Source organism: Aspergillus eucalypticola (assembly GCF_003184535.1).
Source record: "Aspergillus eucalypticola CBS 122712 chromosome Unknown BO83scaffold_2, whole genome shotgun sequence".
NCBI classification, from domain to species: Eukaryota; Fungi; Ascomycota; class Eurotiomycetes; order Eurotiales; family Aspergillaceae; genus Aspergillus; species Aspergillus eucalypticola.
Genome location: NW_020290276.1, coordinates 44999 through 60419, shown reverse-complemented (window position 1 = coordinate 60419; position 15421 = coordinate 44999). Strand labels below are relative to the sequence as shown.

The 15421-nt window shown below is 49.3% G+C and overlaps 5 protein-coding genes across 5 annotated transcripts; 2 read left to right on the top strand and 3 right to left on the bottom strand.

Moving 5' to 3' along the window:
* Positions 1-5319: 5319 nt before the first annotated feature.
* BO83DRAFT_77388 (uncharacterized protein) lies at positions 5320-5881 on the top strand. Its single transcript, XM_025537594.1, has one exon. The coding sequence runs from the start codon at positions 5524-5526 to the stop codon at positions 5809-5811; it is 288 nt and encodes a 95-aa protein (XP_025392495.1). The 5' UTR covers positions 5320-5523; the 3' UTR covers positions 5812-5881.
* Positions 5882-6212: 331 nt separating this feature from the next.
* BO83DRAFT_77368 (uncharacterized protein) lies at positions 6213-6789 on the bottom strand. Its single transcript, XM_025537592.1, has one exon. It carries the CDS (start codon positions 6686-6688, stop codon positions 6311-6313), a length of 378 nt encoding a protein of 125 aa, XP_025392494.1. The 5' UTR covers positions 6689-6789; the 3' UTR covers positions 6213-6310.
* Positions 6789-7310, bottom strand: BO83DRAFT_77385 (uncharacterized protein). Its single transcript, XM_025537593.1, has one exon. It carries the CDS (start codon positions 7211-7213, stop codon positions 6890-6892), a length of 324 nt encoding a protein of 107 aa, XP_025392493.1. The 5' UTR covers positions 7214-7310; the 3' UTR covers positions 6789-6889.
* Positions 7311-7972: 662 nt separating this feature from the next.
* BO83DRAFT_352056 (putative glutaminase) lies at positions 7973-11163 on the bottom strand. The gene is made up of 5 exons (XM_025528974.1): positions 10616-11163; positions 10150-10555; positions 9090-10095; positions 8909-9039; positions 7973-8856 (listed from the first exon to the last, which is right to left on the bottom strand). The coding sequence occupies exons 1-5, from the start codon at positions 10873-10875 to the stop codon at positions 8128-8130; spliced, it is 2532 nt and encodes an 843-aa protein (XP_025392492.1). The 5' UTR covers positions 10876-11163; the 3' UTR covers positions 7973-8127.
* A 2558-nt stretch (positions 11164-13721) lies between these two features.
* On the top strand, positions 13722-15339 carry BO83DRAFT_374350 (uncharacterized protein). The gene is made up of 3 exons (XM_025530177.1): positions 13722-14125; positions 14204-14356; positions 14412-15339. Exons 1-3 carry the CDS (start codon positions 13814-13816, stop codon positions 15066-15068), a joined length of 1122 nt encoding a protein of 373 aa, XP_025392491.1. The 5' UTR covers positions 13722-13813; the 3' UTR covers positions 15069-15339.
* The last annotated feature ends 82 nt before the right edge of the window (positions 15340-15421 follow it).

The following is a 15421-nucleotide window of genomic DNA, read 5'->3' as shown; positions in this document are numbered from 1 at the left end:
CCATCAATTTACGGACATTTCCAGAGAATCAAAGGAAGGTAAATTGAAGAAGAGTTAAAAGTGGAAGAGGAAAAGAGGGCAGACAGAGCCAGCCACAGTCCGAGCCAACACCGCTACTATACTTACGATTATCGTATGCAAACCCCTACGCAGAAGCAACGTAGTTTGGGGCTTCCAGAGATGACTGTCCGTTGGGTCAGGTACTGCCCGCGCGGGAGTGCCCACCGTGGGGATTTTCTATGGTCCCATGGTCCGAGCCAGCATCCGCTGTTCTGAAGGGCTGTTTTATGCCCAGATCAACAATTCACTGGCATTCACCGTTTGCTAGATTCTGGTCTGTGCAAACCCGGGCTGGATTGCAGACGAGCCCTGATCTCCTATGGTTTCCGACTGCAGACTGCCAGACAGGCCACATCTTGATTCCAAACCCGGCCAAACTCGAGCATGAAGTAAGAATGGCGATATACCAGTTGGCCACGCACTAGATAAGTGATTGCCACGGGAAAGTAGCCGATCAAACATGGCCTCCATACCGCGGGGAAGTAGTTTGGGATCCGAAGTGACAGGACTAAGGATACGAGCGAATTCATGAGAGGTAAGAGATTCCTTGTTCTTCCAAGATCTCCACTTAGCTGGTTTGTGTAGGTACCACCAAGGGTCTATCATGTTGGCCCGTAGACTGCATCCATTCAAGTCCCGTGTCGACCGAGTGCTTCGTACTACCTCAATGTGGGCTACCTACGTATGACCACTACACAGCTAGAGGAGCATAATCCAGTCAAGAGGAGTATTTTTTGTGATTTATTTTTTTTTTGAGAGAATGAAAGAAAGAAAGACAAAAAAAAAAAAAAAAAAAAAAAAAAAAAAAAAAAAAACAATGATAATAAGATAAGGGTTGGTTGTACGATTACCACCACCGGAATGGTGCAGCAAAAAGACTGCATTGGGGACTGGCAGCTATGTTGATTAGCAGCAGGCAGGTACTGTATTGTTGAGGCCTAGGGAATTAATAACGAGGCAGAAGAGATGCGTACCTATCCACCTTGGGGGGGAGGTTACAACTGGAGCGGATCACGTATTCAACGCCCCGTCTGTACTTTTCAACTTCCACCATTTTCCGTCCATTCTGGGATCGACTGGAAGAGGCATGAAGAGCAGCCGAAAGGCGCTTTGGCCGACGATCACTGATTGTACGCACATCATCCACCTGGACCAGTGGGTGGGCGGTCGACACTGGCTGGATCCTGCAGGTTTGAAATCCGGCCTTCAGCCCCCCGGGTGGGGGGCGCCAGCCGAACCTATCAGAAACCCGCTAGCCTTGCCAGATGCCAACAGCCACTCGGGCCCTTTGCCCAGGAACGCTCCGGCCTGGGTTGTGGCCTATAGTGGTCCGTCACTGGTACCTTCTGGTCCTCTGAGATGTACGTAGCAGAGTAGTCTCCTGTACCAGTCACCGTGGAATGTGGGGGTTGGTTAGTGAGTGCTTCTTCTATCCACCGATTGTACCCAGTACCTCTCAATCGCTGGGCTTAGGAAGGTACCGAGTATGTACCTCGTATAGTATGTTACCTTGCAACAACTCTTCAGAGTTAAGTATTATGTACCAGTTGATTAGGTACAACTATCTTGATGGTAACTAAACGTACTACTAGTAAGGTACCTGGTTTTTACTGGTACCGACCGGTGGTTACTGGTAAGTAACCAAGTAGAAGGGGGGAAAAAACCACTCACTCTCTCACTTACTTACTCACTCACACAATATGGTTCCATTCTAGCCGGTTCCAGTAGTTGTGCCACTCACTCAACGTCTTCCTCACAGCGTCACCAGGTCCTTTCTTTCCCTCCCCACCCCCCACCGAGTCATACCTCGATCGTCCTTATCGCCGCCATCACCTCAAACCCCAGCATGACTGGTGGGTGGACTTTTCAGGTGTGTACCACGTCTTTCAGCGGATGCGTATGGCACGGTCTACATACATACATACATACATACATACCTGCCAATCTGCTATTTACCTCCCCCACCAGGTGCTTGTCTCTCGTCTCATGACTGGTCTGGTTCTTCTCGCTTTTGCCTCCCCCATTCCCAATGGTCATTGACTGACTCGAATGATGTTCCAGCAGGGAGAACTTCTGAGTATTGCTTACTATCGCTTAACTGCCATTTCATAATGAGATTTTCGGGGTTCCATTGACTCTTCCTCGTCATGGCTTTCCCCACCGGTGAGGCGGCGCAGTTTCTGACTCGTCACGCGTCAGCCAATGCTTCGAACCTCTGGGCATGAACCCCGTTGCTTCCATGCGAAGAAAAAAAAAAAAAGAACCACCAGCTGGACAAGTCAATCGGTCGGACACGTTGTTTTTGCTCCTCCCTAGTACTTTTGGGCTGATAAGGTACTGTCCTGAGACCATTGGCCGTGAATACTTCATCCAGATGATGGGCTGAGTGACGACCGTTACCATTGCTTATAACTTCCGAGCCATCGTGGACAGTTCATGAAGTCGCTGACAAGAGACGGCTTTTTCTGAAAGGCTCGTCTGTAGCATTTTCTTCTTCAAGTGAGGTACTAAGGCTCTTCACAATAACTGGCCTCCAGTGGTCTACAAGAAACCAATCGCCCATACATTGAATCGACCACCCCATGAAATGTATGGTAGTACCTTCAGTCTGGAATTGCGGTCGGATGTTGTCGACAACGTAATGCGCCTGATCAACCACCGCAATGACACATTCTTGACTCGAGGCAAGCTAGGAAAATACCATGTCTTAGCCTATGCTGTGTGTTGGGACTTGCAACCAAGTCTCATAACGTTACCTGCCAATATCGTACTTAGTCAACGGGTCATAACTCCACTAACTACTGAGCCCACACCACTGTGTATGAGAGGTACACTCATGCGTGAAAGTATCTTTCGTGACATGGATAGTGATAACACATTGACCCCTCTCATTGTCGATATTTCACGGAGCCCCTCGCTAGGACCAGAAAGGAAGCTTGAATGACAAAGGGGATAGGTTCTCATCAAGCCACTAAGAAACAAAGTTTATACCCGGTGCGACGCTAATGGATGATGTCTGTGGGTGGGTTTGACAGTTCCCCTGCTTGGCTGCTCATTGATAGACTAGCTCTTACTATACTGAGAGTTCGTATTTAGCTGAGGCTTACGGTCATCAGGGTTTGCCTATTGAATCATGAGCTTAGTCCAAAAGCAACAGGGGTCCTTTTGGGACATATCGGGATTTGTGCAGTATCGCGGATCTAATGGGAGCGTGTACTCCGCATACACTCGCTGACCTGGCCGGATCGCTATTCTTGGTCTCTCACACTCCCTACTGCTGCTGAGCCACACTCCCAAAGCAAGAACTGAGCCACAGCCGCTATTGCCTAGCCACTTGTGACTTGTCATTCCCGCCGTCGTTCCAGGCTCGACCGAAGGATATCACCGCTGGTTGAAGCCTCCACTTTCCCAATCCACCAAGTCCATGGTGTTCTCGAAGGCTTCACTTACTTATTCAAGCACTCTGCACCGCTGATCTTGACGACTACCAAAAGACCGTGCGTCGCAACCTATACTCAGCCGCACAAAGGCAATCTTGCAGGCTTGCCGGTTTTAAGCCTGTAGCAGCATCGTCCGGTGTCTGGGCGATTGGTTCTACATCCCGAGTGAGCAAAATGGAACGGACAGACAATCTTCCGAAAATAATGGCCTCCCTTGACTGTTCTGGCCCGAGCTCAGCGAGCCACAATTCATCAGTCAATTAAGCAGCCTAATTGATTCGTTGCTGAATTGTGTACCTTGGGCGACTATACTGCTTCCATCTCAAAGGAGCGGCTGACGTCAAGTGGCTGTCTTACCACTTAGATTATGTAGCTATGACCACCCGCTTTGATCAAACCCCGGATTTTCGATTGAACTTTGATCACCAGTTACTTTAATCCCGTCCATTGGAAGTAGGTTTTCCTGATGAGAGAAATAGGCAATAGGTGAAATACGCTAAGATCATCAATCGGGCCCCGAGCGGGTATCTAGGAGCTAAGTAACTCTTGTTATCATGCACCCGCGGACAGGCACACTGACCGCCGGGTTGAGGTAGACTACGGTTTATTCGACACGCGATCTTGGTGTGGTTGTTTGGTCAAACTCCTCTACTCTTGTTGAAGAAGTAATTATCATATGAGCCTTCTGGGATATTTGTCAACCGTCCTTGTGCGATCACGGCGTTTCTTCGTCGCAAATCTCACCAAATCCTGCTTTCCGTCGTCCCAAGGGCGAACCCCTGCAGCACGGGCCTGTATGTCGCAAGGAGTTAACCGGACAATTCAAGGGCGTTGAGATCTTCGAAAGGGTTCCTGCGGTGAGATTCGAACCCACTGCATTGACGATGCTGCCAAGACCACGATCAGCCGGATCCTGGATATTCCCTCCCTTTATTATCTTTCTGCCCACCGATCAATATATTGGACCCAGATCCAGTCCGCTCCGATGAAGATGCGGAAAAATTGGCCGATTGTGGCTTCCTACCACCCAAGAAAAGCCTGTGGGAAACTCATTGCAAAGGAAACTTGATCAGATCTACTCCAGATGTCGACTAACTTAGATCTTGAATTACAAACGTGTGAAAGCATCACTTCTGGCCACCGGTGCGACGAGGGCTAGACTTGGTGTTATTTCAAATATGTGATCTGCCTATCTGGCTACATCCCCTAGTTCCAGCCAAGGTTTGGCCATGAAGTTATTGAGATTGTCCAAGAATTGCAGCGCCCGGGTTCGATACTCGTCCGTGAGCCGGCTAGTGAAGACAAAGAGAGAAAGGGCCACATAACATGAAATCTGCATGACGACAATAATAGCGATAAGAGAAAGATTGGTAACGTCTGGCTTGTTCGGTTGCTTGGACCTGCAACAGCAAAGCCTTTCATCCACTCGCACAGCCACAGGTCTCCGTGGCTGGTTTGAGGCCTGGCTAAAAATGTCACTCGACAAAGTAAAGGAGCTGTTTGGGTTCAGCAATCCTAAACCCCTTCTGCCCGATCGAACATCGATGATCTTCGTCGCAGCATTCTGGGTATGGAGTACTCCGTTATCTATCACGACTGAGCCATATCCTCCCTAAGCCTAGAGGCTACATTCCCGTTTATCTGAAGCTCTGGCAAGCAGCTGCACTGCTTCCCATTTTTCCATCTTCTTTCATGACGCCTTCGACAGTCACAATGCGCCAGTATGTACAGGTCTGGATCAAGTAAGCGAGGGCTTGAATGAATGGTGGGTTGGGTCGGCGTAGATTGGTGTTTATTGGACTTTGTTCTACATGCCCTCCTGAAAGGTCGACGGAGCAGTCAACAACCTGCTGCAGGTACACCAGCCCAGTACAATGTCTTCTGTGCGACCGTTCGGGACGTGATTCTTCTTTCTTCCCTCTTTTCTCGACCTTTCTCGGGGAAGCCACTGGAATAATTGGCCAGAACCTGATTAACTCCCAAGGAAAGTCCACGGAGCATTAAGAAGCAGGATCAACACTGAATGTCGCTGAACAAGGTCCATTCATGTCTCAGCTGCTGCGCAGCCCTCCCGTGCTTCGTTCTATTCCTGTTTCATCAGCATCCATGCAAGACACGGCCAACAGTTATCAGCTATGGTTCCTTTTCACTGGAGGGCGAGTGGAGAGAGTTCTGTAGGGGGGGATTTCCCAATCGGGCAATCCCAGCTCTGCTAGTGCTGCATTGTCCGCCCCTTGCGTCCCGACTTTTTCCCTTTCTCTGCCAAACCACCCCCAATAAATGGAGAGACTCAGGGCTCGCGATTGGCTGAAGACCCGCCAATTTCATCAATCTGCCCACCAATATCGCCATTTTGAGTTGCATTGCATTGCATTGCGTTGGCGTTGAAGGCCCATTCCTGGCCTTGGCCTATGGAGTCGTGCAGAAGTAGGCCTATCTGGGCAAGCGATTTTCAGCAGCGAACCAACCCCACAGAGACTCGTGCGCGCGACACGACCATCTTTCCGTTCTGGTCCAACGGTGGTGGCTGTCTGGGGAGCATGGCAGGAGGAAGGTGTGCGAGACGGTCCTCGCGCAGCTGCTTATCAAAGTGGTCCATTCTCATCGACGTCATTTTATTGATTTCCTTGGGCACCAATCCACTATTGGTCGCACTCTCGGGCTCCTTGGGCTCTCGTTAATTATTAGCTAATATATTGTTCCAGGGGCTGTTCTCTTTTTCCCCACGTCCCCTCCGCACTGTACCACGGAAGTTCTCGCGAACCCTCCCGAATCTTTCGGCAGCTCTTCAACTATAGATTCGCGAAACCCTAGATGTCTCCATAATCCGAAAATAGAGCATTCAAACCCAGAATGGGGATTGCTGGCTGAACCATCACAATAAGCCACGTCCAAGCTTCTGCATCCCCAGCAACCCGCGATAGTAGGTAGTGTATCGCTCTGCAACGCTTCACTGCGACGTGATGAGGTACTCTAATGTACTGTTTTGGTTGGAATGTGCAGGACGACGTGAAACCTAGCCATCCACCAGCCATTCTCTTCGGCCGGAGTGACTGGACTGGCTCGGATCCCCTCTTCATCCTACTCGGGACACCCACCTCTTCACCCAACCGGGTGGCCGGACCACGCGCACACACCCTCTCTCTCATGCAGACTAACCCATTTACATACGTCCGTACATCATCCATGCAACTGTGACACAAACCAGAAACTCAATATCAGCCTTGACGCGGCGGAGAGTCGTTCCTGATCCCTTCCTACTTGGGCAGTTCGACACTTTCCTGGTCCGTGGCTGGCTCGACCATGGCGCACGTACCGTATATCTGCACCGGAGATCATTGTAGATCTGCAGATCATGTCCTAGTGGGCCGGTCTCTAATATGTCCCAGCTACGGCTCTTTGCTACAATTGAAGTATTTAGCATGATTGTCCCAAACAGAATAATACTCTACGGCATTTGGTAGGTTTGAATTTGGTGGGGGGCGGAAAGAAGAAGACCACACAGGACTCGCTGTCGAGTCATGTCCATGGATACTATTGTGCCACATATTGGTCTCAAAGTCAACCTCCTCTGGTGAACTTGTGGTCACGGGCCCCTTTGGCTGGTTGCCATGTGACAGTTCCAGCTCAGGCAGTTGGCCGCACTGCAACTGAAAGCCTCTACAGTACGTTTCAGCTACACACAATACCACCACCACAAATATGATGCGCATGCTACCGTTGTCGAACCACACGACAAGGCAAAATCTTATGATATGACAGAACTCTATGCTAGCTAGTGGTCGCCTTCTTTATTCTATAGAGTGTCTGTGGATGTCCATGACTCGGGGACCTTGAATATCCTTTGCCCGCAACTCTCGAAATCCTACAATTAACACATTCTCATCTCGTTTCATACAGTTATAACTTAGAAAATGGATAACTCGAGTAGGCAGATGATTCCACAACTCAGCCTTCGTCGATCATGGTTGGGGATACTACCTTCGCAACAGAGAACGAGCAGCTGAGCAGCTGAGCATGTAATAATTATAATAATATCGACACATATATAGTTCAATGTTGCTCAGCTGAGCCCATTCGGTTAACCCATTACTACCTACCACCTTAATGATTATAGTAGTAACTTATTCGTAATAACAGCCGCGCCTATACTTGGATTCAAAACAAAGTTGTTCGTATTTGTCAGAATTTGTAGGATTCGTTAACACGGTCTCAGCGATACTTGGTGGCTGAGGTATACTATACGTTCAGGCGTACGTAGCAGGTCAGCAGCTTCGCCCACACAGAGACGTATCGGGTTCAAGTTGCTTGTGATCTACTCTTGTGACTCGAGGATCCGTTTACCACTATGTTGTTGTTTGGATATCAGGATCATAGTAGATAGATAGCCTAATAAATATAGTAATACTTACTGCTACCAGTGCGATGAAGTGCGAGTATCTTACTAGAATATATATATGGTGCTGTGTTGTGTAGGGGATGCGGAACATTGTTCCGTTCAATTTCTCTTCAACAAACATAACCAGTAGAGATCTTTATAGACAAATGTTCCTAGGAGAATAGAAACTACTCCATGATGTTACTGCAGATCAGACAAAACGATTGCTATATATATATTCGTTCATGCTCAGAGTTCCAGACTCTCAGATCCATAGCCAAACTCGTTGTCAGCAGACTCTTCCAGCTCAGACGAGGCCTGGAACTGTTCGGCAGCCTTAGCTGCGGCCTTTTTCCAGTCTGCCAGCGTACTGGTCGAGAATACGTTGTTCCCCTCGTCTAGATAGGCTAGACCATCCATCGCCCGGCCCCCACAGGCGCGCTGAAGGGCCAGGAACGCGAAGTGGCCGCCGATTACCGGCCGAGCGTAAAAGTTCGGCCCAGGGAATTCGCCCTTGCCTTCCGTGTTGTGGAGATCGGTGAACGGAAGGTCGGTGACCGTCTCATTGACCCATTTGGCGACGGATTCGAGAACCTCGCTGCGAACGTTCTCGCTGGCAACAGCCATGGAGAAGAACTCCCAGTCGGTCTTGGTATACAAGTGCCTGCTGTCTAGAGGGAGGCCATACTTCTGACGCACATTGTGGTACCAAATCGACTGTCTCTGGTAGATGTGCCGGGGTACGAAGCCCGTCTTGTGCGGGTGAGGAGGGTGTGGATGGAGAGGTCTCTGTTTGGAGCCAGACGTGGCGTGTGGAGAGATATCGGTGCCCTCCAGATGGAAGCACAGCAGTGCATCGGCGTACAGATTGTAGATGGTGGTCCACGATCCGTACCAGTCGTAAGCGAGCTTCGCGTGTGTCTGGTCTCGAGACATGCCCAACTCCTCCCACTTGGCAATGTACCTATCTGCGATATCCTGCGATGAATGGTGAGAGATGCGCTTTGCATATTTGACCGTGCAAGCTTACCTTGTAGTAAGAGGTGTCTTCATCATTACCAACCACCTCAGCTAGCTTGCTCATGGCATTGATGCCAACAATACCTTTGAGTGCCAAGTTCGTTTGAAGCGCAAGCCAGCCGGCGAAATCGTCCGTCGAAACTATCTGAGAGTCAGCTATTGCCATGAAGTCCTCTTAGGTGACACGTTACGCTGATTCTCGGGCTCCAGCGAGAATTCGACCAAGTAGCCAGTCCACTGTTTCCAAAGACGATAGCTGCGCTGGAGCCATCTCTCCGCCTCACGTTGGCCTTGTATACCACCACCCCAGCGTCCATCCTGCTTATCAATACCCCCATGTGCCTGGAGATTTGCAAGAGGAAAGTACCCAGGATGATCGTCCGAAAGTACAGGGCTCTCGCCTTGTGTTGACCAGATGGATGACGCAGCAGAATCTTCCGAATAACGCAGCGAGTTCACAATGGCCAAGCCCATGATGAGGATATTACCACATTCCTCCACTGGCATGTACTCGTCGTTTCCATCGGGATGTCCAGTGGCATTCGGGAAGTGAGTTCCTAAGTCATGCATGGCGTACGTGTTTGGATATTGTCCACTCAACATGTGCTCGATCAATGGCTCCAGAAGGTAGGCCAACCACCGCGGGTTAGTGTACAAGAAGAACGGGAAGGCAGGGAAGATGACATCGATCGTCTGGAAGTTTCCGTTGGATGATATCTCTTTCAGAAACAAGATCGGGTTTTCAGGCGTCCCAGAGAAGGTAGTTGCCCCCATGACCTGTCGGGCAGAGAGTGCGACAATGTCAACATAGTCGTGTGCGCCCGACTGATATGCATCCTTGGCTAACTGTTCCGAGTAGTTGGAGGCCAGCGCACTCGCCTGGGAGAAATCGTGGTAGTGGAAGTTCAGGAGCGCGTCGACGCTAGGGAACCATGACTCCCACAGAGGTCGCATTAGAGTCAAACCACGTGCAGAGGCATATTGGACAACAGGATCATGGATCAAGGCAATGCTAAAGGTTAGGCTGGCGCTGGTCGGCCCCGATTTCCGGTTGAGAACGAATGACTTGGAGAAAGCAAAGACCGGCTCTCGGTCTCCAATGGCACGGAAGACTTCATCGTTGACGTTGTCCAGGACTCCTTGAGTCAAAAACGTTTTCCTTACGGCCGACGCCTCGCCAGACTGAAAGTGGACATCCTAGATGCTCGGGTCAGCAACGAGCAGAGTGACACTACCGACAGATTTACATACGGCGGGCGCGGTGAAGTGAAGAGTGCCCCATTCGGCGCGATCGCGGATTTCCGAAAACAGCAGCTCAGACTGTCTCTGGTATCGCCATCTCCGCAAAGCCGGTTTATTGTCTTTCTCATCGAACGCGTCATACTGCCAAGAGATATGACTCCGGGTGTCACCGCTCACCCAGCCTCCATTGATGTCCATATAGACATTCACGCTTACTTCACCGTGGACATGAACTGTGACATATGATGCGGGAATCGACTGCCGCAGAGTCGATGTAGGAGTGATGGGAGACAAGAAGGAGAGGGTGATCTCCAGGGGATGGGAAGCAGAGGTGGAGGGATCAATGCGGTAGGTCAGATTGGTGGTAGATGCGTCGTAGTTGGCTCCAAGGTATGTCGGGAAATCAATTTGTGACCTAGCAGCATTTATTAGTTGGGACGGTCGTGGATGGTGATGATGCTGTGCGAGTGCCTACCCAGGCAGGGATTCGTGAGGCTTGCCCAACAATGGATACACGGTGCCTGTGCTAGGGACATGAGCCATCAGAGAGAGGCCCACCTCCTCGCCAGTGTAGAACATGGGCCATTTGGTCCAGGGTTCATCTCTGGCGTTTCCAAACCAGGTGCTCAGATAGGGATTCCGGACGATCAGAGGGAGAACGGGCGGCGTCAAGGTGGATGCAATGCCGACGGTCGCCTGAAGGGCGGCTGCCAGCACCGCAAGGGATGGGCGCATTGCGGCTGATTCAAGGCAGTCAACCGACAGGTAATGTATAAAGATATCAGACGAAAGATAGGTGATGATGGATTGGATGGGGGGAGCTATCCATCAAGCAGCAGTGATGGATGGAGGTGGAAGAGGAGCGGAGGTGGAGGTGTAAGGTCGGGGATGGGTAAACAGCTGAACAGTAAGCACCTGATGATGCAATCACTCCATGACAGGGCAACGATCGACACGGTCGGAGCAGCGAACGAATTTGCACCGTCCGAGCCACTATCAGAACCCCGAAAGAATGACCCAAGGGGATATAAAAAGATTGGAGTAATTTGTACGACGCATGAGGACTCGATGGCAAAGACCGAGTCTCCGAAAGCCAAAATGCGGGGAAAGCTGGGGATTCCCGCATCGGGACGATAAGCTAATCTGCCAGGCACCACATCTTTAGAAGAATAATATGCTGTTATTGTATTTTCAGTGGCCAGCAATTAGCTTTAGGGGAGCTCTACATGAGTAGCCAGGGCATTCTTTCCCTTAAGAGCACCACCTAGCAGATAGAGATCTTGAGCTTAACGCATAGTTAGATACAATGATCCCTTCATATTGTTACTTACACGATGTGCACACACGAGATATTACTACATATACTTTTCATATAGGAAAACCCCTTGATTCGGCTCATGGGCTTTATGCTATTAGAATTTGGCAAGAACGAAAGGAAACCAGGCAAGTTGTATTGAAGTCACGTCCGCTATTTATAGTGCTATATATACTAGTGAGTTTATTGAGAGCTTTAAGAGATATAAAACCATCGCTAGTTAGTTTCAATACAACCACAATCTCTGAAAATTTCACGGGTTCAAATTAGTAAGTATATGTTTGATACTTCCACTAACCTTCTATGATGATGAACGGTAACCTCTCGATAATATGGTTAGGAGTGGGAAGTATCTTGAAATCCTATAAGGTATAGCCTTATGGAACATCTTCTATCTTAAAGCAGCGCTTAGCTTACTGCATAGAATTGAAGTTCTCATCAAAGATGCATAACACCAAATATTACATCTGCACAACGAGACATGAAATGTTGGAGAAGCGCTAGGAGCGCTTCTTAGTAGCCATGCCAACTGTATTCATGAGCTGTTGCATGAAACAATGCCTAGATATTTTCGCTACCAAGGAGAGTCTTCCATGCTTCTGGGACTATCGAAACTTTTATGTAAATCTGGCCTTCTTGAATAGGAGGATTATGGGAAACCGGACGTTAAAAGTTAGAACCCGCTCCCGGGGGGTTGTCTTACTGAATTACAATATTCTATGACGATCTTACACCTGGCTGCTAAGTATATTTCATCTAAATAAGATAAGATAACGGAACACTACAGTTGCACCACCATCAGTATACTTTGTATCACTGATAGAACCCATTCACATGTGCTGAATCGAGGGTGCATGTTACCAACCAATCAACGACTGTCGTGTACTGCATTTCTGTCCCACTCTAGTCATAACCGTCCCAGAATGGTAAAAGGCTAGCCTTATCTAGATCTGCTACCCCGCAAATACATGCCACTAACCAAATACGGTGATCAAGACATTTGACTTTTAAGTTGTGCTTAAAGATGAACACGGGGTTTTAGAGATCGTATAAAGATGTTGTGCAGGACTAGAAAGATTTTAGTCTAGCTTCTATAATAAATGCTGTTGACTGGATCTGGGCAGAGTTCAGTCGTGCTGTCATACCTCGTCTCGATCTTGACCGCCGCCAAATATGTCTCCGATGGGACATGAATGTATTTCTTCTACAACACAACATGCGTGACATCTTTTCGTACTATTACTGATGGCTTGGCTACTATTTGGTCACTGGCCTCCAGATACTACTATACTCAACTACATAAGTTATCAATCTTCAGCAATACAAACATTGCTTCCTCGGCGTACGCGTCATAGCTTTGTTCGCACCAACGCCAGTATGGTCCCTGACCATGAGGTTCACGGATATTTAAGTCAACGACTAGAGTTCTCTGACTGTATACCATAGCTCTGTCAATTGCCGCCTATAACCTTACCCTTACTGTGGAGCTACAAACAACTAAAGCAGAAGACATGTCGTACAAGGCTAGAGCAACAATTACCCCGTAGCATGTCAGTGAAACCTGAGGCAGACAAGAAGCATTCTACCGATGGGTCATAATAAAGCCCGCTGCTATTGCTGGAGAGAGAGAGCCAAAGATGGAGTCCAACGCAGTAGCCAGTCATTTGCACAGCTTCAGGAATGTGGATGCTGCTATCTGCTTGCATCTTTGCTAGATCGCGATGAAGTGGAACCCAGGAATGACACAGAGACACCTGGATTGCACGTGTAGAGAGATTAAACATCAGTTCCCCAATTATGAAATTATCGACCGGCAATCATTCAGTGTAGAGTGTTACTTACCTTTTAATCTTCCACGGAGAAACCACAATGCCGTAAATAAAAGTGGATGTTGAAAAGCGGCCGACGCGTGGAAGGGAAGAAGAAAGACACGCTATGAGGCTGGACGTTGCTTAGTTTCACCGCAAAGGGGAACCACCGAACCCTCGACGCGGATGACCACGCGCCTCTGTCTTCCACCCCATCTTTCTCCCCAACTTGCTGCCATTGAGTCTTCTGACCCAGACCGTGATTTTGCCTTTCTCCCTTGCTTCCTCTCTCTTAACCTTTCGGACCCAATTGCACCAGCTCGTGATCCTCCACTCCGGAAGACGTGTGTGCGCGTGTGTGGGCATCGTGACTTAGTACTACTACTACTATAACTTACTAGTACTACTTTACTGCCATTTCTACTAGACCCTCTCACCCTAAACTTCCCCCCCCAACACACTCTTTTGATTTACCTACACCACGACACCACCCTTCTTCTTTGAAGCTCCATTTCTACGGAGCAAATCACACCCTCCAATGCACTCTACCATGTCCGCATCACACCCCAGCCCCGTCAAAGACGGTAGGCGAGTGCTCGGGGAGAAGCACGCCAACGCGTGCCTGTCACCCGCCCACCATCGGCACGCTTCTGTCTCGCCCCTCAAACAACAACGCCCTCTCCTTGAGACCTCCTCCTCTCCTAAGAAGCTCCTTCCTTCGCCTCTCTTTGCGGGTCAGAAACGCTCGATCGACCAGGTGGACAGCACCAGTGAACCCCAGATCAGCCATGCCAGCGCGCAGCCCCAGTCGCGGCCAGAAGCATCTCCGAACGTGCAGCATGACGTTCAGCAGGACCCTCAGGTATGTACCACCACAATTCCACACTCCAGCCAAAAATGCGTCAAATTGCCCATTCACTCTAACAAAAATCCAATTCAGCCACACGCGACGCCAGAGACACCAATACAGCTTCTAGAATCACAACAACACCAGCCACAAGAAGATACCCACTCCGACCAAACAACAACACCGACAACAACAACACCCCTCATCCCCGAAGATCCAGCAACGCGCAAGCGCTTCATCCAAGAGGTACGTACCTCGTACCCTCCATTCCCACTGACAGAGTGTACTAAATAATTCCCAGAAAGCAACCCTCCTCCGCACGCGCCTCCAAACTGCCATGCGTCACATCCAAGACCCCCAACTCGACCGCCGTCTCTCCGACCTTGAAGCTCACAGTCGCAAATACCCTCGTCTATCCCTTCCCCAAGAACAGCGAATTAACATCACCACGCCGACTTCCTTTTCCACAGCCTCGTCCTCCCAAAACCAGAACCAGACCACCCCGCGCCCTTACCAACCTACCACACACCTCCCGCTGCACGAAAACGAGACTCAGAACGCGTCTGGCCTCTCCTCCCCACCCCTATCCACCGGAACGATCGCAACACAGAAGGAGCAAGAACAAGATACACAAACACCCACCCAAAGAGCAGAAGATGATGATGATAATGACGACGATCCTATGAGAACACCCACCCAGAAATCAACAACTCACCACAATCATACCCACCGGAGAACAAATACTCTCGGCTCCCCAATGCAGCTGAGTAGTCCTCCGGCGACAGTGTCGAGGTGCAGAAGTACAGAAATAGGCAAGGATATGGACATAGGAGAAGAAGAGGAGCCGCAGGAAAGACAACGCCGGTTATCGCAAAAGGGAGATGCCGTGGATGGGTTGTTGAAGTTGATGGGGACGGGGGAGGGTGTTGCTACTGGGACTGGAACTGGGGTCGCGTGAGTGTTGGTATTTTGGATTTTGCATTGAAATTTGGCTTATAGATGGGATTGGAGTTGGAGTTGGGATTCGTTGGACAAAATCGGATTTGGAGTGGAGTTCTGTTTACTCGTGTCACAGTTGGTTTGGAGAAGCATGTATTAGTATGGGGTGGTGCATGTATGCGCCGGTGAAAGACATACACATAGATAGACAGACAGACAGACGTTACATATGTGACTTATACTCCGGACCCATCGCATCAGCAATGGTTCTCGAGGAAAGTCAATGATATGATACCAACAATGAAATGCAAATCAAATCTACATGCCATTGCTAAATAAACGACATTATATACATAACTCAAAAGAAGAAAC

Excerpts from the sequence above, each read along its gene's own strand:
- BO83DRAFT_77388 (XM_025537594.1), top strand. The coding sequence starts at position 5,524 with ATGTCGCTGAACAAGGTCCATTCATGTCTCAGCTGCTGCGCAGCCCTC.
- BO83DRAFT_77368 (XM_025537592.1), bottom strand. The coding sequence starts at position 6,688 with ATGGATGATGTACGGACGTATGTAAATGGGTTAGTCTGCATGAGAGAG.
- BO83DRAFT_77385 (XM_025537593.1), bottom strand. The coding sequence starts at position 7,213 with ATGCGCATCATATTTGTGGTGGTGGTATTGTGTGTAGCTGAAACGTAC.
- BO83DRAFT_352056 (XM_025528974.1), bottom strand. The coding sequence starts at position 10,875 with ATGCGCCCATCCCTTGCGGTGCTGGCAGCCGCCCTTCAGGCGACCGTC. Across the intron at positions 10,556-10,615 it reads CCTCACGAATCCCTGCCTGG|GTCACAAATTGATTTCCCGA; the intron begins GTAGGCACTCGC and ends AAATGCTGCTAG. Across the intron at positions 8,857-8,908 it reads AAGACACCTCTTACTACAAG|GATATCGCAGATAGGTACAT; the intron begins GTAAGCTTGCAC and ends CATTCATCGCAG.
- BO83DRAFT_374350 (XM_025530177.1), top strand. The coding sequence starts at position 13,814 with ATGTCCGCATCACACCCCAGCCCCGTCAAAGACGGTAGGCGAGTGCTC. Across the intron at positions 14,126-14,203 it reads ACGTTCAGCAGGACCCTCAG|CCACACGCGACGCCAGAGAC; the intron begins GTATGTACCACC and ends AATCCAATTCAG. Across the intron at positions 14,357-14,411 it reads GCAAGCGCTTCATCCAAGAG|AAAGCAACCCTCCTCCGCAC; the intron begins GTACGTACCTCG and ends AATAATTCCCAG.